Source organism: Heterodontus francisci, chromosome 2, assembly GCF_036365525.1.
Source record: "Heterodontus francisci isolate sHetFra1 chromosome 2, sHetFra1.hap1, whole genome shotgun sequence".
In the NCBI taxonomy this organism is placed as follows: domain Eukaryota; kingdom Metazoa; phylum Chordata; class Chondrichthyes; order Heterodontiformes; family Heterodontidae; genus Heterodontus; species Heterodontus francisci.
Window position 1 is genome coordinate 169,943,589 of NC_090372.1, and position 23,098 is coordinate 169,966,686.

General features: G+C 41.7%; 1 protein-coding gene across 1 annotated transcript in view; it reads left to right on the plus strand.

Annotated features, from left to right (window-relative positions):
• The first annotated feature begins 2,393 nt into the window (after positions 1–2,393).
• msrb2 (methionine sulfoxide reductase B2) overlaps positions 2,394–23,098 on the plus strand; it is a 56,997-nt gene continuing 36,292 nt past the window's right edge. Inside the window, exons 1-2 of the mRNA XM_068051662.1 lie at positions 2,394–2,591; positions 20,139–20,245. Of these exons, the coding sequence (XP_067907763.1) occupies positions 2,480–2,591; positions 20,139–20,245 (219 nt within the window). The 5' untranslated portion in view covers positions 2,394–2,479. The remainder of the gene's footprint in view (positions 2,592–20,138; positions 20,246–23,098) is intronic.

A 23,098-nucleotide genomic window follows, 5' to 3' on the forward strand; every position in this document is an offset into this window, starting at 1 on the left:
CAGCATTTTCCCTACCACATATGTTAAGCTAACGAGCCTGTAGTTTCCTGCTTTCTGTCTCCTACCTTTCTTTAATAGAGGATTCACATTTGCTATTTTCCAATCAGATGGGACCTTTCTAGAATCTAGGGAATTTTGAAAAATTAAAACCAATGCATCTACTATCTCAGCAGCCACTTCTTTTAAGACCCTAGGATGAAGTCCATCAGGACCTGGGGACTTGTCAGCTTTTAGTTCTAATAATTTTTCAGTAACCTTTCCCTGGTGATTGTAATTGCTTTAAGTTCCTCCCTTCCTTTCACCTCCTGATTCACAATTATGTCTTGGATGTTATTTGTATCCTCTACAGTGAAGACAGATGCAAAATATCTGATCAATTCATCTGCCATCGCTTTATTTTCCATTATTAATTCCCCTTGAGGACAGTGAGGCTCTGGAAGGAGGTAGCTCATTGGGGGAAGAGCAGGAGGTAAGAGAGGAGGTGGAGGGGAATAACACTGAACAGAGATGTGCCCCTGCTGCACGACGAGGTGGCCTCCTCCTGTCACCCTCCCGGAAGAGGACCTCCCTCCTCTCTGTCACAGACTCCAGCATTAAATCCAGGTTGGCATCATTGAAGCGAGGGTCTGCCCTGACCCTAGTGCCAGGCTTCCAGCTCCCCTGTGACATCTCGCTTCCCTCTGGTGCAGAGAAAGGCAGATCTTTCCCTCAGGACAACAAGCAGCCTCAGTGATGGCTGCCCTGAAAGTCAACATGAGCCCCACACTTGATCTGACCCACTGTCATTTTCAGTCCTACTGACTCTAAGTGGACAGGAAACCCATCTCCATAACAATTAAGGCTTTTCCACCTGAAAATTGCAATCTGAATCAACTTCCCAGAGGAGGCGGCTTTCAAACCAAAAACCAGACCTGGTTCCCATTCCTGCCTCCATTTTGAAAATCCAGTCCAATGTTTCAGCTAGATGGCCTTTCAGCAGATGCTGTGATTTTGTTTTTGTTTTTGGATGGCAGCTATTGTATTGATTTTGCATTTTCCCTAGTGAGTGGCTGCACCAAACTTTTTCTATAGCGTTTACTTTTTGCCTTACATTGATTTCTTCAGTAGTTAATAGACTATCTTTGCAATCATATATCATGATTGTAAAATTAACAGTATGACAAACCAACTCAGAACAGTAGTGATGTTTTCTTTTTCTAATTGGCAGTGCAATAAAATGGAAGCATTGCTGACAGACAAATGATAACTCAGTTTGATTGTAATAGCAGTGTATAATACATTTCTTTTGGGCCTCCTTATCTCGAGAGACAATGGATACGCGCCTGGAGGTGGTCACATATAGTATAAATATAGTCAGCCTAGGTTGCATATCAGTAAAGGACGTACAGTTTTATATCCAAATTTAATTTCTATAAGCAGGCTTTTCTATTCATTCAACTTCTCGAATATAAAGGCATTGGTAAAGCTAAATGCACTATAGAATTTCTGTCTTTGGCCTGCTCCAGTGTTCCAGTGAACATCAACGCAAGCTCGAGGAGCAGCACCTGATCTTTCGATTAGGCACTCTTCAGCCTTGCAGACTGAACATTGAGTTAAATAACTTCAGAGCATGACTGGCCTTTTTTTTATATTTTACTTTTTAACCATCTGCCTGTTTTTCATGTAGTCAGAGCTGCTCATTATTCTATTAAAACTCTCTCTGGACTAATGCTTTGTCTTTCACCACAAGCATTAACACACTCTTTGCCTTTGTCCCAGGACAGCTTTGTTATTTAATCTCTCCTACCCTCTGCCATCACACACCTTCCCCTTTGTTTTCTCCATCACCCCCTCCCCTTCATTTGCTTAAAACCTAATTCTTTTCTAACCTTTGCCAGTTCTGATGAAAGGTCACAGACCTGAAACGTTAACTCTGTTTCTCTCTCCACAGATGCTGCCTGACCTGCTGAGTATTTCCAGCATCTTTGTTTTTATTGCACTATAGAATTGCCGTGCTTGGGTGAAATGAATGCAAACACAGGAGTTAAGAACCCCTTAATTTATCTCCACCATGCACCTGGAAAACTCTTAACAATTGTCAATCAAGACAGGAAAGAGGCTCTCAGAGATAAGAGGCATGTTGAGCAAATACAACTTTTTAGCACTGCATTTCTTTGTTCATTGAGTAATTGTTTTCCCGGAACAACAGCTACAATGAGAGCAAAAGGGTTGAAACAATACACGTTGAAAACAGGCACGCTGAAACATACGGCACTGAATTTCGGCCCAGGATCCTAGCAAAGAAGTGCTAATCCCTTGTGTTAAAAACACCATCGTCTCTTTTTCACTACAGCCTGTGGAGAATTTTTCTGTTTTGCCCTTTGACACATTGACAAATATGGTAAAAGATGCTAATGAGTTGACTACGTCAGCGAGCCCCGGGGAAGCGGCTGCGACGCCAGCGAGGTTCGAGTGACCGGGGTACTGTTTGGTGTGAACCATGGCTGCGTTTGTTGTTCGTTTTCCTAAAGTTTTCTTCAGGGAAAACTTTCCCAAAGCCCTCATTGCATCGAAGAATCTTCAGTGGCCACGACATGTTTATACAATGACGGGTAGGTGGAGCTGATGTTTTGCTGGGATCTGAGCAGCAGTTGAAAGCTGGATACCCTGCCTGCAGTGGAAATTTCCACTCCTCAGTCCTGCACATCTGGGCTCTGCACAGGACCTGCTTTTGGGTCAAAACAAAACAACTGGCCAGTATATTGATGCGGATACGCTTCGTGCGTTTACAAGTGATTTAAAAATATTTGCTCTTACTGGATTGCGAATGTGACCAAATGTTCAATTTTATTCATCTCGCGCGAGTAATGTAGCATGTTGCGATTTCACTGGTTATGAAGTTAAAAAGCCAAAACAAAAAGGGGGAAAAAATTCAGGACAATGCATTTGCCAGCTCTTATGTGCGGACGGGTAACACGATCGTCTATGTGCTTTTCCTGCCAGCTCGGAGTGAGCGGTCAGGGATGGCTCGGAAGAGGAAGAATTGGCAATTGTAGGGATTTTTTTTATACATCGAAGCGACATTCTTCTGTGCCAGCCTGGCCAAATCAGCAAGCAAATGCAGCTGCCTGCACTTAAACTTGAAATGTTTGGATGCTAGTGCTGCTTGAAAGATCTCTGGAAAAATTTGGTTTGACGTGGGAGGTCAGAACACCCTTTGTTCCGTTTCCCATACAACCTGATCTTTATATCGTTGCGTAGAAACCCTCACTACCGTCAGAAATGTTGTCATAATAGGGAGAAGGTACCTGCAGTCATGTGTTTTGATTGTAAGTATGAAATTTATTGTTTGACAATAGTCTAGTTGCAAGTGAAGTTCCGAATTTCAGCCAGACATGTGATCATCAATAGCTTCCCCACCGTGTACAGTACAGGTATCAGTTGACACAGTGGTAGTATTCTCATCCCTGAGTCTGAAAGCTGTGGGTCCAGAGAATGGAGAGCTGCACAGTCGGCCCTGTTCCCTTTCAAGTATGAAATCGAAACCCTGTCTGCCCTCTAAGGTGGATGTAAAAGATCCCATGGCAGTACTTAAAGGTCAGGGAGTTCTTCTGGTGTCATTTAGCTCAGTTCAAACTATTTGCTTTGTGCAAATTGCCTGCCATCTTTCTTTGCATTACAACAGTGACTATACCTCAGGATACTTCATTGGCTTTGAAATGCCATAAAACATCCTGAGGTTGTGAAAGGTGGTATATAAATCCACATTCCTTCTCTCTGTTCCAGTACCTAAATTATACTGTGTGGCTCCACTTGGAATGTCTCTGCTCTGGAGAAAACTACCATTAAAATTGGAGAGCAGGATTAGGTGCACTTACATTCTGTAAACACTAAAATCAGCACTGAGTGAGATATAAAAGTGCTCAGAAAGAACTCCATTTAAAAAAAATACTGGTTTGACAGCACATTGTAGCACTGTGATGTCAAAACAAACTGCTGTAAGATTGACTCCTTTAGGGCCTTTCAAACAACTGAAGACAACACATGCAGTTCCCTGTTTATGCCCAAAATATACTGAGTGCAAGTGGTGCTCATTGAAAATAGTGTGTAACATTTTTGGAACGTATAAAAGGGATGCAGACCTTCCTTAAGGGAGCACTCTTGGTTTGCCATGTACGAACAGCGTACCAATAAACTACCCTCCAAGCCACATCTATGAACTGGGGCCAGTTGTAGCTCAAAGTACCTGCCACTCACAGGCACATGCACTAAGTGACTGATGCACTGTTTGCAAAAGCTAACCAAGTCATTTCTGTCCTAATTGAAAATCCACAGCAGCAAATGTGAACTTTTTTTGACTAGTAGGTCAAGGGAATCATAACTGAAAAGCATTTGATCCCAAGACCACCTGCCTACATCCTTTGTAGCTACATGAACCATAAGGAATATAGAATTACACAGCACAGAAAGAGGCCATTCAGTCTATCATGCTGTGCTGTCTCTGTGAAAGAGTTATCTAAACTAGTCCCACTCCTCCCGTTCTTTCCCTATTGCCCTGCAAATTATGCTTTTTCAAGTACATATCCAATTTCCTTTTGAAAGTTACTATTGAATCTGTTTCCACCACTCTCCCATGCTGTTCATTCCATCTACGTAACTCGCTGCAAAAAAAACTGCTAATTTTTGCATCTGGTTCTTTCCCAATTATCTTAAAACTGCCTCAGAGTGCAATTTGTGTGTAATCAGACTCAGACATGCCAGTACTGGCAACCTCAGCAGAAAGTCAAAACAACAGTCTGATCTGCAGGGCCAAGATGCTTATCTACAAGGCCTGTACGGCAGCAAAGCCTGGACAACTTACACCTACAAGAAAAAAGGCTTTAATCTCCGGTGTCTATGACACATCCTCAGCATCACGTGCAAAGACAAAGTCAATGAAGAAGTGCTTTCTAGGGCAAGCATGCTAGCAGTAATCAAGTAAAGAAGGCTTTGCTGGCTTAGGCATGTGCACAGAATGGAAGATGGCCACATCCTGAAGGATATGTTATACGGGAAGGTAGCCCATGCCAAGGGACCAGCAGGGTGCTCAAAGCTCCAATTCAAGGATGCTGTCAAAAGTGACATGAAAGCCCTCAACATCAATCACGACAAGTGGGAAACTCTAGCTGACGATCAAAGAAAATGCCGACACCAGCTGTGGGCAGGAATTTGCTACCACTACGACATGTGGTTTCAGAAGCTCCAAAGCCGACGCCAGCCCTGCAAACAAGGCATCAGCACAGATCATCCCACACCACCAGCAAGGGACAACTTCATGTGTGGCACTTGTGGCAGTCTTTGCCTTTCCAGAATCAGCTTGTTCAGCCATCAAAAGAAGTGCAGCAGGTGATCTCACCAAAGTTCTGAGGCTGCATTCCCATCATCTCTCGCACATGGAAGGATACCAGTCAACAGAAAGTCACACTGCCTTCATTCTTAGAAACCAAGGGTGCCTGCATTACTTGAGCCCCAAACAGCATTGCAAGATTGGCTGCTAGGATGTCCATTGTAGCCATGGCTAATATTACCTGATATTACATGCAGATTCTGGCTCAGGATCCCTACAGCCGGACTTTTGCAGTGACCAGGATCGTGATGGAGCATACAAAGGGTTCCAAAAGCAGTGTTTCAGGACTGTACTGCTGTACAACCTCTGCATCCTCTGTACCAAGCAGAATGAGTGCCACCTTTTCAGTACCACTGAGGGCTGTTAATTTTGTGTCCTTCCTCCTACATGGGTCTATTGTAAATGGTTATGCACTATTTCTTGCAAGGAGAGAAGTAAAGATAATGGCGTGATGTTGTTAGGAGAATACACATTAATGAGGAATGCCGATTTTGGGGGAAACTGCAGATGTGATTGAGTGATTGACATTGATAAGGTCAGAAAGTGAAGTGCAACTTTCTAGGAAGATAGTGCATGAGGCAGTATTGCAGGTAGTTGTTGAGGATGTCAGAGGTGGCCTATGGGAAATGGTCATGTATGCTAAGTATTCAAATGGTTAAAAGATTGACTGAGAGTACTAAAAGAATGCAGTATGTAAATCATACTTCTACCTACGAGAATGTTATGGTCTTTAGACAAATCTTGCCAGACTAACTGTAGTCTGTAAGCTGCTTGCATACTTACAAAGTCATGTCTTTTAGAACAGGGGCTCTCAACTAAGGGTCAACGGCCCCCTAGGGCAGTGGTTCTCACACCTTTTGGATTGAAGGACCCCTTTTTGAATGGATTAGAATTCACCCCCCCCCCCCAATCTAAATTACAATACTATATAATACTCATAATATGAAAGTTCTACAAGTAAAGCATTTTTAATAATGCTTTTAAGAAAACATTTAATTACAGATATCAGTGAGATGGGTGTGTCTGCTTCTCACTGCAGAGTCTGTTTATCCTTGGTGTAATGTTTAACAATGAATCATGTAAATGATTGACGGCTATTTTATTCAATCAATGCTCTCTAACACTTCGGTTCTCACCAATCAGAAAAAGGGTTGGGCTCATTTTAAGGATTTTAAAAAATCCTTAAATTAATAATTTTTATATTGTTACGACCAAGGCAGGAGGAGTGCACTGTTTATTTAGTCTCACTTCTCCACAGGTCACACCATATCAATAAATTTTTCCACTTAGCGAAACAGTAAGATACTCTATTTGTCCCCAGAATAAAGCACACCTACCAGATTTCTTTAATAGACAACAAAATTATCCATTTATTGTAAACCAAGTCATAACCGATAATGAAGTAAATATATACGTGAATTGAAATATTAAAGCCCCTTTTTTTATCCTAGCCGTCACACACTCACATACACAACTGGTTAACCGGGGGGAAAAAAAGGTATTTTTGGTTACAGCTGTTACAAAGAAATAGAAGGAATAAAAAAAACTTAGAGAGGATATGGAAGGAAGTCCTATGTTTTGGTGAGGTGTCCCAAAGTCGAATAGGTGGCTGCCACTAGGAATCTTTCCAGGTGATGTTACTGAACAGCCTGTTTGGGTAGGTGTTCAAAGAAATTCAGCTACAGAAGGCTTCACATAGGTCTTCTATCAGGTGTGCAGCACCAAAGGTTTCAGTTCTCACACATTTGATGCAAAGTTTTTTGCAAGATGCAAGATTTCTGCAAACATTCAGGATTTCTTCAAAATACAACTTCATACATGATTTACTTTTCAAGAGCAGGGATTCTTCAAAGAGAGGTAACAATGGTCTGGATTTTCTTCTGATCTCCTGGCAGGTCAATATGCAGATTTCCAACTGCCTCTTTTATCCAAAACTAGCTGGCTTCTTAACAGTTCAAAATGAACAACTTCTCCCAGGCAAGTCCTATGACGGTCATAAATCCTGACTTGTCAATTAGCAAAAGCTCTTAAGTCAAAGATCAACCCCCTGCTATGTTTAATTGAAATCATTTGCCTTCCAGTCAAAACTTGTTTACTGGTCAACCTTTCATTTACCTTCCTTTTAAACAAAATACCCACAAAGTTCAGCAATCTCCAGATGATTCAATGTCCATGATATCCTTTTCAGTTTTAAAAATATTGATTCTCAAGTTCTAACAAAAAATGGAAACCCACATAACAATATATATATGTTATATATATATATATGTATTTGTGTGTGTGTGCATCTTGAAATGGTGTAATACTACAATTCAGAATTATTTATAGATAGATGCATTCCAGAGTTGTTTCCATTGTTAAGACCTAAGCCTAGTTTTTGAAGTACGGTTCTGTTATTCCTCGCCACAAACCTGATGTTGGTGTGTTGTATGATTGATGCATCGAAAAACCAATAAATGCTGAATCTTTGTCCTTGTCCCTGGTTGGAGCTTTCTGACCAATCAGTGGTGCTTATCGAGGTTGATGTGGGAGTAGGGTTATTATTGGTGTTAATAACATGTAATTTATCGTTATTGACATGGTCTCCAGTTAGAAACTGTTTTATTTCAATATGTTTCATATGAAACTTGTGACCAAAGCATTTTAGCTTGTAGACCCCTGGAAAGTCTCTACAGATCCCCCAAGGGTCCATAGACTCCAGTTTGCCACTGCCATAGGGATCCATGAGAAGGTTTCAAGGATCCACCAAAAATAGCAGACAAAGTGTAGAATTCTGGCCTTGCACAATCCATCTATGTCTCTCTCCATCTCTCTCTCTGCCCCCTCTCCAGTGAATTTTTAAACCTACACTTGAGTGCCAGGACCTAATTCAGCTAATGGCCAGTAAATGAGCTTCACCACTCATGCAGACTCGAGAAGGTTTGCAGATTCAACATGTCACTACACCTCTCACCTGAGCCTTGATTTGGTACCCAGCACCAGCAACAAGTTCCACATTAAGAAAAACAAAACTATTAATAAATATATGTATAATTTGTATAACTTAGTGTGCCACTTGCTCCCATTGTACTTTGAACCACTCTTCAGTGGCTCCTATGGACTTAGCTGACAATGATAGTTGTCCATTTGAGGTATGCTTGATTCATCAGAGATCACTGCTGCCAACTGATAACCCTAGGTCTCTTGGTACTGTTTCTCATAGAATCATAGAGATTTATGGCAAAGAAGGGACCATAGAGCCTATCATGTCTATGCCAGCCAATAAGGAGCAATCAGCCTAATCCCACTTTCCAGCTTTTGGCCAGTAGGTCTGTAGGTGTATATCCAAGTACTTTTTAAATGCAATGAGGGTTTCTGCCTCTACCACCCTTTCAGGCAGTAGTGAGTTCCAGACCCCCACCGCCCTCTGGGTGAAAATGTTGCTCCTCAACTCCCCCCAATCCTCCGACTAATTACTTTAAATCTATGCCCGCTGGCCATTTACCTCTCTTCTAAGGGAAATAGGTCCTTCCTATCTACTCTGTCTAGGCTTCTCATAATTTTATTCAACTCCATTAAATTTTCCCTCATCCTCTTTTCCACAGAGAACAACCCCAGCTTATCTAATCTTTCCTTATAGCTAAGATTCTCCATTCCTGGCAGCATGCTTATAAATCCCCTCTGTATCCTCTCTGGTGCAATCACATCCTTTCTGTAATGCGTTGACCAGAACTGCACACAGTATTCTATCTTTGGCCTAACTAGTGTTTTATACAGCTCGAGCATAAACTCCCTGTTTTTATATTCTATGCCTTGGCTAATACAGGAAAGTATCCCATATGCCTTCTTAACCACCTTATCTACCTATCTTGCTATCTTCAGGGACCTATGACATGCCCTCCAAGGTCCTTCTGTTCCTCTACACTTCTCTATAATTTACCATTTATTGTTTATTCCCTTGCCATGTTTGCCCTCACACTTCCCTGGATTGAACTCCATTTGCCACTTATCTGCCCACCTGACCTCTTGCATTCTATCCTTGATATCCTCTTCCATTCTACAGCTGTCTTCTTCATTATCAACTACACAGCCAATTTTTGTATCATCTGCAATGTTCTTAATCATGCACTCTGCATTTAAGTCTAAGTCATTGATATATACCACAAAAAGCAAGGTACCCAGTACTGAGCCCTGTGGACCTCCACTGGAAACAGACTTCCAGGCACATAAACACATCAACGTTTGCCTTCTGCCACTGAGCAGTTTTGGATCCAACTTGCCACTTTGCCTTGGATCCTATGGCATTTACTTTTCTGACCAGTCTGCCATGTGGGACCTTATCAAAAGCCATTCTAAAATCTATATAGACTACATCAAACATACTACCCCCATCAACTCTTGTTGTTACCTCCTCAAAAATCAATCAAGCTAGTCAAACACAAACTCCCCTTGACCGTCCTTGATTAATCAGGCCTTTCTAAATGATGCTTTATACTGTTCTCAGAATTTTTTCCCAACAATTTTCCCACCTCCTAGGTTAGTCTGACTGACCTGTAATTACTTGGTCTATCCCTTTCTCCCTTTTTAAACAACGGTACAACGTTAGCAGCCCCCGGCACCATGCCTGCAGCCAAAGAGGATTGGAAAATGATGGTCTGAGCCTCTGCTACTTCCTCCCTTGCTTCTCATCCAGGCCTGGTGATTTATCCACTTTCAAGGACGCTAAGCTCCCCCTTAATATTTTTTCTTTCACTATATTTTTCCCATCCAATATTCCATACTCCTCCTCCTTAGCTACAATGTCTGCACCATTTCACCTTTTGTGAAGATAGATGCAAAATATTCATTAAAAGCCATACCCACATCTTCCGTCTCTATACCTAGGTTACCTTTTTGGTCACTAATAGGTCCTACTCTTTCCTTAGTTATCCTCTTGCTCTTTATGTGTTTATAAAACGTCTTTGGGTTTTCCTTGATTTTACTTGCCAATATTTTTTCGTGCCCTTTTTTTGCTTTCCAATTACCTTTTTAATTTCAATACACTTTCAATACTCCTCTAGACCTTTTGCTCTTGGTACCTGACACAAGTTTCCCTTTTTTACCTTGTCCTATCCTGAATGCTCCTTGACATCCAGAGGGTTCTAGATTTTGGAGCCCTACTCTTTTTCTTTGTGGGAACCTTTTTACTCTGAACCCTCGCTATCTCATCCTTGAATGACTCCCACCTTCAAGTAACTATTTCCAGTCCCGTTTTGCTAAATCACATCTCAGCTAAATAAAAGTGACCTTTCCCCGGTTGAGAACTTTTACTTTGTCTTTTTCTATAACTACACGACAAATTTAACTGAATTATGATCACGACTACAAAAATGCGCTCTCACTGATACCTCATCACGTGCCCAGCTTCATTTCTGAAAATTAAGTCCAGAACTGCCCCTTCTCTTAGAGTCATACAGCACTGAAACAGGCCCTTCGGCCCACTGAGTCTGTGCCGACCAACAACCACCCATTTATACTAATCCTACATTAATCCCATATTCCCTACTACATCCTCACCATTCTCCTACCAACACTAGAGGCAATTTACAATGGCCAATTTACCTATCAACTTGCAAGACTTTGGCTGTGGGAGGAAACCGGAGCACCCAGTGGAAACCCACGCGGTCACAGGGAGAACTGGCAAACTCCGCACAGGCAGTACCCAGAACCGAACCCGGGTCACTGGAGCTGTGAGGCTGCGGTGCTAGCCACTGTGCTGCCCAAATTGTTGAGCTTTTTAGGTTCTGGTTAAAAAAGTTCTCCTGACGCATTTTAAAAACGCTGTGCCTTGAATACCTTTTACGCTGATTCTATCCCAGTTAATATTAAGGTTGTTGAAGCCCCCTACTATTATTACTGCCCTAAGGTTATTGCATTTCTCATAAATTTGCCTATATATTTGGTCTTCTATCTCCCTCTGGCTTTGGGGTCTATAGTATAATGTGTATTTGCCCCTTATTTGTTCCTCAGTTCAACCCATATGGCCTCATTTGATGACCCTTCTAGCATATCATCCCTCCGCACAGCTATAATTGTTTCTTTCATCAATATTGTGACTACTAGCTCCTTTTTTTTTTATCACCCTCTGTTTCATGTCTGAAACCTCTGTAAGCAGGAATGTTGAGTTAACATTCCTGCCCGTTTTTAAGCCATGTTTCAGTTATAGCTATAATATCGTACTTCCATGTGTGAATTTGTGGCCTTAGCTCATCTGCCTTATTCACCAGACTCCTTGCATTGATGTATACACCATTAAGCACTGCCAAACTTCTTTTTAAAAACAAAAGACTGCAGATGTTGGATCTCTGAAATAAAAACAGAAAATGCTGGAAATACTCAGCAGGTCAGGCAACAACTATGGAGAGAAAAACATAGTTAACGTTTCAAATCGATGACCCTTCATCAGAAGTTCAGAGTTGCAACCCATCCAGCTTATACAGAACTGGTCCCAATTCCCCAGGAATCTAAAGCTCTCCCTCCTGCACCATCTCACCAGCCACGCATTCATCTGCACTATCCTCTATTTCTGTACTCACTAGCACGTGGCACCCGGAGTAATCTGAAGATTACTACTTTGAGATCCTGCTTGTTAATTTCTATCTTCCTAAAATCTGCCTGCAGGACATTATCCTTCTTCCTCCATATGTGATTGATACTAATTATGGACTACAACCTCTGGCTGTTCACCCTTCCCCCCCCTTGCCCAGTAATATCCTTGACCCTGACACCAAGGAGGAAACATGCCATCCTGGAGTCAACGCCTGTGGCCCCAGAAACACCTGTCCATTTCTATTGAACTATTGATTTCCCCTATCACTATTGCTTTTCTGATCTTCTTCCTTCCCACCTCTACATCTGAGCCACCCATGGTGCCATGGATTTGGAACTGGCCGTACTCCCCAGTGGAAACATCGACCCCCCCTCTCAATCGCGCCCCTATACCCCCATCAGTATTTGGAACTGAATATCGATTAGAGAGGTTAGAGAGCAAGATGCACTCTGGGGACTCCTGAACTACATGCCTAGTCCTCCTTGACTGGTGGTCACCCATTCCCTCTCTGCCTGCACACTGTTAAGCTGCAACATGACCATCTCCTGAAATATGCTAACCACGAAACTCTCAGCCTTGCGGATGCACCAAAGTGACACCAGCTGCTGCTCAAGTTCCAAAACATGAGCTTGAACTCCTCAAGCTGTTGACACTTCCTGCACATGTACTTGTCCAGGACATGAGAAGCTTACTGGAGTTCCCACATGGCACACAATGTGCAATCAATGGGATTGATGTGCACTGCCATACCTTTATTTAGTTATTATCTAAACTTACCAGAAATAAATTTAAGATTTATCCCTAATTTGAACAAAAGAATACTCACCAGCTATTTACCAATCAGCTCCTTCCCTTGTACTGATGCCACTTTGGGTTTTTTTTACCTCTCCCTGATGCTGCTGTTCCTTTATCCTTTACCAGGCACTCCTTGGCAGCCTGTTTCATCTCTTTTGTTTTGCAGATATAAATTGCACAGCCACAAATCCTTTCTCCTTAAACATGAGCTAAAAGCAATTAAAGCATGCCAAGCCTCCTACCCATGAACTTGTGAGCTCCCAGCAAGGGCGATACACACACTGGGAGCTTGTTCCTTTAATGCTAATAAGGCAGTTACAGTTTCTGAAGGTGTCAGATTTAACATTGACAATGTTGCGTATATTTGATTTCTTAAATCCTACAGAATGCCAGCCAATACAGTAAAAATTTTTATAGTGTTCAGTTGTCTCAAATTACATTTGTAGGGATTGGGGATGCCATGTTTTATAGTATTGTGCATGAGTTACACTATCTTATTTTAATGAAATAATTGGATAAGACAGCTGCCTGGGTTTGTCTTTTGGAAAATAACTACACTGTTACTACAGTGTTGCAACTTGAATCACCATGGAGTCTATGTAAATGAGAATAAAACATATTCTTCCATTGACACTTTGATGGAGATTCCCTCTGTACTGTGTCTCATTACTCATAACATCATACTCTTGTTTGTAGTTAAAAATGGAATTTATTGTGATGGGGCACTCAGCTTTTATAACCATAGAAAAGCTTTTGTAACTTTTGACTCGGACCTTTCTATCAGCCCCTTTGCTCCTTATTGAGAGTCATGAGTCTTCTGTGAGACCTGTATCTCACTTGCTGCCTCTCTCTCCCCAGTATAAAGCAATTATAATTGCGTAACCATTTTTTAAAAGTTCCTGCAATGGTGAATGGGGGTGTTAACTAACTCCTAGGTACAGCATCTGAATCTCATATCACGCATTGGAGAATTATTTCTGTAACAAAACAGGAGAGTTAGTTCTGGGGAAAAGATAAAATAAAATAAACCATCATTCTAGAGAGACACAGAAGGACAGTCTTTGGTTTCCATGTATTTCAGAAAAGCATAATCACAGCCTGACACCTGATAAGATATTTGCTTTGTTTATTTTGTTTTCTTCTTTATTTTTTGCATTTTCTTTGTCAGCCACAGTTGCTACTGTTTAAAAATCCTATAAGTTATGTTGAACACAGAGTGATCTCACTTTTGCTGAGGATAATATTCTATTAGCATAAAAGAAGCTGTATATTCACTTAAGTTTATCAAAGAGTTTTATTTGCCTTCACCAGCATGGTTAATGTTAGGGTTTGAAGTTCTGTTAATGGATGATAAATACCTGGTAGTTCAAGATAATAGGGTGAACAAGTGTTGAGTGTTAATTAGTTAATTGTATTCAAGAAGAGCCAGCCAGCACTGGCTGGTGGTGTTGTTTGGAGAGCAGAAGTAAGCTCTGTGGCAAGCAATAAACAATCTCCACCAAAGCATCCTAGTCTCATTGTCTTCTTCACAAACAGGCTTGTAAATTTCTCTTAACATTGGTAGCAGAGAATGGTTGCCTGAATGTGAAGATTGGAGACTAAGATTTGTTTTCAAACAGCAGATTAAAATTGGAGTTTTTTTCTGAGAAAGCTGTATTTGGAGCTTTTTTTGAAGAAAGATGACTGAAACCAAGTGTACGGTGTCGGGATATGGTTTTTCACCACTGTTTTGTGAAACCAATCCTTACGATCAACGGAAGAATGAAGCTGATCTATGGACACGGGTTACGTCTTTACCAAAAAGGAAGCAAGGAATAGCCCTTGCACATCCACTTCCCGCCAGAAGCAAGATCAGGGGGAAAGTGTTCATGGAGCTAGAGGCTCATCGTTTGGACAATAAGGAAGGTTTGGACAATCTCTTGAAATTTATAGATAAAATTTAAATGAAAGATGACTTATTGAGTGCCTATGAGGTGTGATTGAACTTTGATAAATTTAGAAAAATGGATGGTTCTTCCATAGAAGAATATATTATGGAGTTTAACCGGCTATATGCAAGATTGCAGCGATTCTGCTTGGAAATTCCTTCATCAGTACTTGCCTTCAAATTGTAGGATTGTGCTAGGATATTGAACATTGGATAGGCTCTTGGAACTGGAGTTAGATTCAAAGAAAAAAGATATGCTGTTTGATCAGATGTCTGACGTCCTAACAAAAATTTGGGGGAAAACATTCCTTTCCAGCCACTTTCATGGCGCAGATGGGCTCTTTAGTGGTGACACCGAAGGTGAAGGATACAATGCTAGGAGCATTTTGAGGTTGTTCAAGTATGGGGCCCAAGCATCTGTACGAAGGGAGAAACGCACAAAACGAATGAGGATGGAGACCTTTTTGGCAGCTATAACAGATGGCAAGAATTGGGTAATTAGGGAAGAAGGATGAACAGGTGTTTCTGATGTGACTCAAAGTATCACTATGCATTGCATTGTCCAAAAAGGAATAACCGGGTTTTTCAGGTGACACATGACGTGGAAGGTTTGGAAGGCGAGGATGACGCTGCTGATCAATCAGAAGGAATTGTACTGGTCATGAGAAGATTCAGTCCAGTAATGAGTTTCCTTGTTGCAGATTCGTTCAATTGCGCAGTACTAGACAGTGGGTGTACGTCCACATTATGTGGAGTGGACTGGTTGAGGTGTTACATGGATTCTTTAAGTAAGGAAGACCGAAATAAGGTGAAAGAATATGACAGTTCTACCTGTTTCAGCTTTGGGGATGACAACACGTTGAAATCACTAAAGAGTGGTAATTCTGTGTAAAATAGCAGGGGTAAACCATTTTATTAGTATGATCCAGTGAAATACCTTTGCTGTTTAGTAAACCGTCTATGAAAAAGGCTCGGATGAAATTAGATATGGAACATGATAAAGCGATTGTTTTGGGGAAATCTGTAGCTTTGCAGTTTACACAGTCGGGACATTATTGTATTCCTTTAGCGAGACCTAACATCTCTAAGTAGGATGTTAAAGAAGTATTAATGGCATCCGGGGGGGTGGGTAGGGGTTTAAAGGAGAAAAGGCAAATTCTTTCAAACTACATTGACAGTTTGCACATCCATCTTGTCATAGGTTGAAGATTCTGTTAAAGGTGCAGGGGTAATAGATGATGACTACACTAAACTTATTGAAGATATCAGTGAAAAATGTGATATCTAAAAAAAAAAATACAGGAGGACATCATCGTGACCCATAGTGAGTCTCCCATCAGTAAGGGAATTTAATGAAATCATAGCAATGGACTTGAAGGTATGGGATAAAGAAAAAAACATTTTTAGTCTACACTTTACAGACATAGCGACTAGATTCAGTCTGTCGACGGTAATTTATACAAAAAAGTAATAGTGGACAAGATAATGGAAAGGTGGATAGGAACAGGACTGGGAGCACCGGCTAGGTTTCTACTTGACAAAGGAGGAGAATTTGCCAATGATGAGTTCAGGAGTATGTGCGAAAATATGAATATTGTATCAATACACACGGCAGCAGAAAGTCCTTTTAGTAATGGGATTTGTGAGCAAAATCATGTCATGATTGACGAAATGCTCTAAAACAATTTTAGCAGACCAGCCAAATTGTAAATTGAATACTGCTCTGGCGTGGGCAGTACATGCAAAAAACACGCTTCAAATGGTTGGGGGTTACAGCCCATATCAGTTAGTTTATGGCAGGAATCGGAAAATATCTTTGGTAATGTAGGATCATTCCCCCGGCTTTAAAGGGGACTACAGTTAGTTCAATTTTTGTGAAACATTTGAATGCCATGCATGCAGGAAGCAGAACATTTAATAAGGCGGAAGTTTCAGAAAAAAATCAGGAGAGCTTTGAGATATCGGATCAGGCCATCAGAAAAGAATTTTGATACCGGGGACATGGTGTATTACAAAAGCGAAGGACAGAAAGAATGGAGAGGCCCAGGAAAAGTTATAGGTACTGATAGCAAAATATTGATTTTGCAACATGGCAACCAAATTGTTAGAGTACATTCCTCGCGGCTTATTGGCACTGATTGTACGTTGACAGAATCTGAACAAATGATGGACACTGATGATGCACCGTGTACTTCACATGCACATATGTCGGACCTTTACGAGCAACAGATTGTGGAAGATAACAGGCTGACTGAGAGTGGACCAAGTGATAGTGAAGATCCAGATAAGGCCATATATCCCAAAGGTCAACTACCAAGTTGGGACTAGAGTGCCAGAAGGGACTAGTGAATGGAGGGAAGCTACCATTATAGGAAAAGCAGGAAAGGCCACAGGGAAGTACAAACATTGGCTGAATGTGCAAGACAAGGGACAGGATATCGGACCTATAGATTGGCAGAAGGAAGTGAAAATGTGGAAGGCCAGAAAACATAGTGTAAGTTCAGACAGTGGGCCTGAAGATGATCATAATCCAAATTATCATAGTCACAAACTTGAGAAAGGAAGTCTGGTTGCAGGAGGGACAGGTTGAGTAGTAGTAGTCCAGAAAGGGATAGGAATTCTAGTAGGGGACGTGGTTTCACTAGAGCAAGGACCAGAGAGCAGGTGAGGGGCACCTGTAGAAGTAGGAGCCCTTTTTTAAAAATTCATTCATGGGATGTGGGTGTCGCTGGCCAGGCCAGCATTTATTGCCCATCCCTAATTGCCCTTGAGAAGGTGGTGGTGAGCTGCCATCTTGAACCGCTGCAGTCCATTTGGGGTAGGTACACCCACAGTGCTGTTAGGAAGGGAGTTCCAGGATTTTGACTCAGTGACAGTGAGGGAACGGCGATATAGTTCCAAGTCAGGATGGTGTGTGACTTGGAGGGGAACTTGCAGGTGGTGGTGTACCCATGCATTTGCTGCCCTTGTTCTTCTCGTTGGTAGAGGTCGCGGGTTTGGAAGGTGCTGTCTAAGGAGCCTTGTTGCATTGCTGCAGTGCATCTTGTAGATGGTGGAGGGAGTGAATGTTTGTGGATGGGGTGCCAATCAAGCGGGCTGTTTTGTCCTGGATGGTGTCGAGCTTCTTGAGTATTGTTGGAGCTGCACCCATCCAGGCAAGTGGAGAGTATTCCATCACACTCCTGACTTGTGCCTTATGATAGAGAAGCTCTTTTGGCTACTAACTAGTTCGATGGTAAATTGATAAAGTATGTCAAGCAAAAAGAGCTTGACAGTTGAAGAGAGTCTGGCATATACACTGAGGTGCCAGACAGAGGACAACCAGCAGTGTCCCATAGATGGATCTGTACGAGAAAGTACGTCCCGATACATATAAAGTGAAGGCCAGACTTGTAGCTCGGGGATTTGAGGAACGACTAGGCGACCAGGATGTTAGAGTGAACTCCCCAACAGCAGGAAAAGCAAGTTTGAGGATTTACGTAGTCCTTTTAGCGACACACTAATGGGAATGTAAGTCCATTGACATCATTTTGCAAGGGGAGAAATTTCAAAGGGAAGTATTTTTAAAACCACCAAAAGAAGCTGGAGATATAGAAGGGAAATTATGGAAGCTAAAAAAGTGTGTTTATGGGCTAAATGATGCATCCAGGGTGTGGTATTTTTCAGTTAGATCCATCCTACTAAAAGCTGGTTGTATTCAACTAAAGGGTGATCCAGCAATGATTTATTGGTACTATGCAGAAAAACTAGCAGGCATTGTCTTGATGCATGTGGACGATTTTCTGTGAGGAGGATCTGAGGCATTTGAGAAATTTGTGGTAGAATGAATGAATTTAAAATTGGAAGTCAGGCTTCCGAAGCTTTTACATATATAGGGTTGAATGTTAGGCAAACTAAGTTGGGGGTAACCCTAAATCAACAGTCTTACCTAGAGAATGTTAATAGGATCCCAATAAGTCGGGCCAGATCCTCACACAAGGAAGACTCTGCAACCAAGGAAGAAGTAGACCAATTAAGGAGCTTAATCAGGCAGTTGAACTGGTTGTGCACATGAACTAGGCTGGATGCTTACTATGATGTATTAGAATTGAGCACCCTGCTGAAACATGCTAATGTTGGGGAAGTGCTGAAAACAAATAAGACATTGAAGAAATTGAGTTTTGACAAATGTACACTCAAGTTTCCAGCATTGGGTGACCCAGAAGAAATGAAATTGATCATTTTTAGTGACGCCTCACACACTAATCTTCCTGATGTTTATTCGAATACAGCAGGGTTCATTATATTTTTATAAAAGCAAAATACTGCAGATGCTGGAAATCTGAAATAAAAACAAGAAATGCTGGAACCACTCAGCAGGTCTGGCAGCATCTGTGGAAAGAGAAGCAGAATTAACGTTTCGGGTCAGTGACCCTTCTTCGGAACATTCTTCGGTTCCGAAGAAGGGTCACTGACCCGAAACGTTAACTCTGCTTCTCTTTCCACAGATGCTGCCAGACCTGCTGAGTGGTTCCAGCATTTCTTGTTTTTATTTCATTATATTTTTGGTGGGAAGAGATGATAAATGTTGTCCGTTCGCCTGGGAATCGAAGAAAATAAAGAGGATAGTTAAAAGCACCTTGGGTGCTGTGACACTTGCACTGATAGAAATGATAGATATGGGTATGTATTTATCGAGTATTTTAAAGGAACTCCTATATAAGGGGCAATCGGAGAAAAGTTTTCCTATAGAATGCGACATAGATAACCATTCTCTCTGGGACAATGCCCATTTGACAAAAAGTGTCGCAGAGAAGAGGTTGAGGATTGATCTTGCGAGTAGAAAAGAAATTTCTAAAATAAAATGGGTTGACGCAAGTCATCAGTTGTGGGATTGTTTTACTAAGAGAGGTGCTTGTTCGAAAAAATTGTTGGATGTCCTCGAAGAGGGCCGTCTTGTGTTATAAGTTCGGAAAACGTAGAAATTTTATTACGATAAGATCGCCTTTTCTTTAAACAAGTTTTTTTAAAGGGGGGAATATACAGCATGTTAATGGCTGGTGCTATTGAAATTTAATGATAAATAATGTAAAGAAAAATGTGTCATTGTTTTGTTTTTATATTTTTTTTCTTATATATGTATTTAAAGCAAAAAGGGGGAATCTGTTAGGGTCCGAAGTCCTGTTAATGGATGATAAATACCTGGTAGTTCAAGATAATAGGTGAACAGATGTTGGGTGTTAATTAGTTAATTGTATTCAAGTGTGTATATATAAAGAAGAGCCAGCCAGCACTGGCTGTGGGTGTTTGGAGAACAGTCAAGTTCTATCTTCATCAGTCTATACTGTCACTCTCAATGCAGAGTAGTGGGAAATAAATTCAGAACTTGAATATTCAAGGTTCAGAGCTGGAATACCACATTAGAAGAGCATTCTAGCCCTCTCCTTTTATTAGATATCTTAAGAATTGTTCATAGCATTTTTATCATTTTTATTTTTATATAGGTTTGAGATCACTGACCCGATATGATGAAACAACTGTAAATGTGGATTGGCAAAAGAAGCTAACCCCAGAGCAATACTTTGTGACTCGAGAAAAGGGAACAGAACTGGTAAGAAGTTTTTAAAATCTGAATCCGAGGCACCCGGGCCAGCTTTAATTCTGACTTTTGTAAGACCATGATTAAAACCGTTCAAGCCATTTTATTTCTTGATCTAGGTAAGGCATATTAGTGCTATGGACTGGAATTTTCCTATTTCAGTCACACACTTATCAGCATCAAGCATTCCCAAGCCTGTTATAGCACAGCTAAAAGTACCCACTCCTTTAGCCGAACCGCATTCTTCTGTACAAGCTCAGAAGAACTCCCCAATGTGACATTTGTTTCTTTTTCTGACATAACCAACCTGTGGCCTTTTGGAGTTGGATTGCCATTCAGTGCCAAATCAGGAATGTTTTGTGCTGTAGGCCTTCACCCACTAGATACTGGATTGAGACAGCCTAAACTTAATTTCACAACATCATTACTCATGAGGAATGCCATTTCGGGCATCTTATCTCATCCATCCAGAAAGGCCCTACATTCACCCTGTTACATCTCATTCTTAAGTAGTTCCAAGGTTTTGCTTTTGCCATTCTTTCTGGGTGTCCATTCCCTATACTGATCACTCTTTTATGTGGTCTTCTTGATATAGGCCCTAAATTTGTCTTTAAACCTGTGTGCTACTTTCACAATTTATTCTAAATTTCACTGCATTTGCAGCCAGCAAACAAAGGCTATCCGTCAGTTTACAAAACAAACAGTATTTGAACCCAGTTCCCAGAGGTGAAAGGCTCTGTATGTTGTCCCCTGATCCACTCTTTTCTTTCTTTAGCGTAGTGACTCACCCATTCGCTAACCAATCCTATTCATTTTGTCACCAGTGATTTACTTTACATTCATCAACTGCCTTCAAATCAAAAACCCTCAGTGCTTGCAATCCCACCCCTGCCATGACACTGAAACAACCATATTCAAACTCATAGCTGACATCTTCTGTGGCTGTGGTACACTATCCTTCTTGATCTGCCTGCAATCTTTGACATGGTTGGCACATTCACCAATCTCCTCCAATATCTCTCCTCCACTGTTCAGCTGAGTGGGACTGTCCTTGCCTAGTTTACTTCTTACCTATCCAGTTGGTTGGCATCCTTCCAGCTACGAAAGATGATGAACATGCAGCAACAATCCATTTAGGTGAGTTGTCTTCTCTTGATGCACCTTTATTGATGGCTGTGAAGGCCAATCCTTGAGAGTCAGGTTCTGCCACTAGTTCCACATGTGAAGCTGCCAAGTGATGCCTTGAGATGTTGTGTTTGACTTTGGTGCCTGTTGCTAAGCTGTTGTAGGCACTGGTCGTTGTGTTAGTGCACACCAGACAACCTGTCCTGCCACCTTCAATGACTTATGTACACTAACCCCCAGGTCCCTCTGCTCTTGCGCTCCCTTTAAAGTTGTACCCTTTATGTAATATTGTCTCTCCATGTTCTTCCTACCGAAATGAATCGCTTCACATTTCTCAGCATTGAACTTTGTCCACCAACTTGTTTATGTCCTTTGGAAGTTCTACACTATGCTCCTCACGGTTCACAATTGTTCCCAATTTTGTTTCATCCATAAATTTTGAAATTGTGCCCTGTATACCAAGGTCTAGGTCATTAATATATATATATTCTATCAGGAAGAGCAAGGCTGCCAGAACTGACCCTTGGGGAACTCCGCTATATGAGGAAAAACTTATTCATGCAGTGAGTGGTTAGGGTCTGGAATGCACTGCCTGAGCGTGTGGTGGAGGCAGGTTCAATTGAGGCTTTCAAAAGGGATTTAGTCTGTTATCTGAAAAGGAAGAATGTGCAGGGTTACAGGGAGAAGATGGAGGAAATAGCATTCTATGAATTGCTCATTCGGAGAGCTGATGCGGACACAATGGGCCGAATGGCCTCCTGCGCAGTAACAATTCTGTGATTTGTGATTTTGTCCTGCCAGGATATACCCATATTGTGCCGCAGACAGCGAAGAATGAAATTATTGAGTTTCTTTTCCCGGTAGCTGTAAGTTGCCCATGTTTCATAGCCAAACAGCAAGGTGCTGAGAACATATGCCTTATAAATTATCAGCTTGGTCCTAAGTGTCAGCTTGGTGTTTCGGAGTGGACCAAAGGTGGTAGCTGCTCTGCATCAAGGGACAGATTGTCTTTCATTGTGGATCCAAGGTAGTAGAATTTGCTGACCACTTCCAGTGGGGTGTTATTTAGTGTGATCAGGGGCAGAGATGCAGCATCTTGCCACATGATCATAGTTTTAGTTTAGTTTAGTTTAGAGATACAGCACTGAAACAGGCCCTTCGGCCCACCGAGTCTGTGCCGACCATCAACCACCCATTTATACTAATCCTACACTAATCCCATATTCCTACCACATCCCCACCTGTCCCTATATTTCCCTACCACCTACCTATACTAGGGGCAATTTATAATGGCCAATTTACCTACCAACCTGCAAGTCTTTTGGCTTGTGGGAGGAAACCGGAGCACCCGGAGAAAACCCACGCAGACACAGGGAGAACTTGCAAACTCCACACAGGCAGTATCCAGAATTGAACCCGGGTCGCTGGAGCTGTGAGGCTGCGGTGCTTGCCACTGTGCCGCCCCTTTCTTGACTCATAGTCAAGGAGAACAAGTTACAGGCACGGGAGAGACAGTCCATGAGTCTTTGCAGTTGAGTTTCCGTGTGAGCGACTAGTGCAGCATCATCAGCATAGTGGAGTTCTCTGATCAGGATGTGATGTGTTTTTGTCTTTGGTTTCAGCCTTGATAGATTATAGAGCTTGCCATCTGACCTAGTATACAAGTAGATTGCTTCCATAACTGCAGGGAAGGCGAAGGTCAGGAGCTTGGAGAAGATGATGCCAAACAGGGTGGGAGGC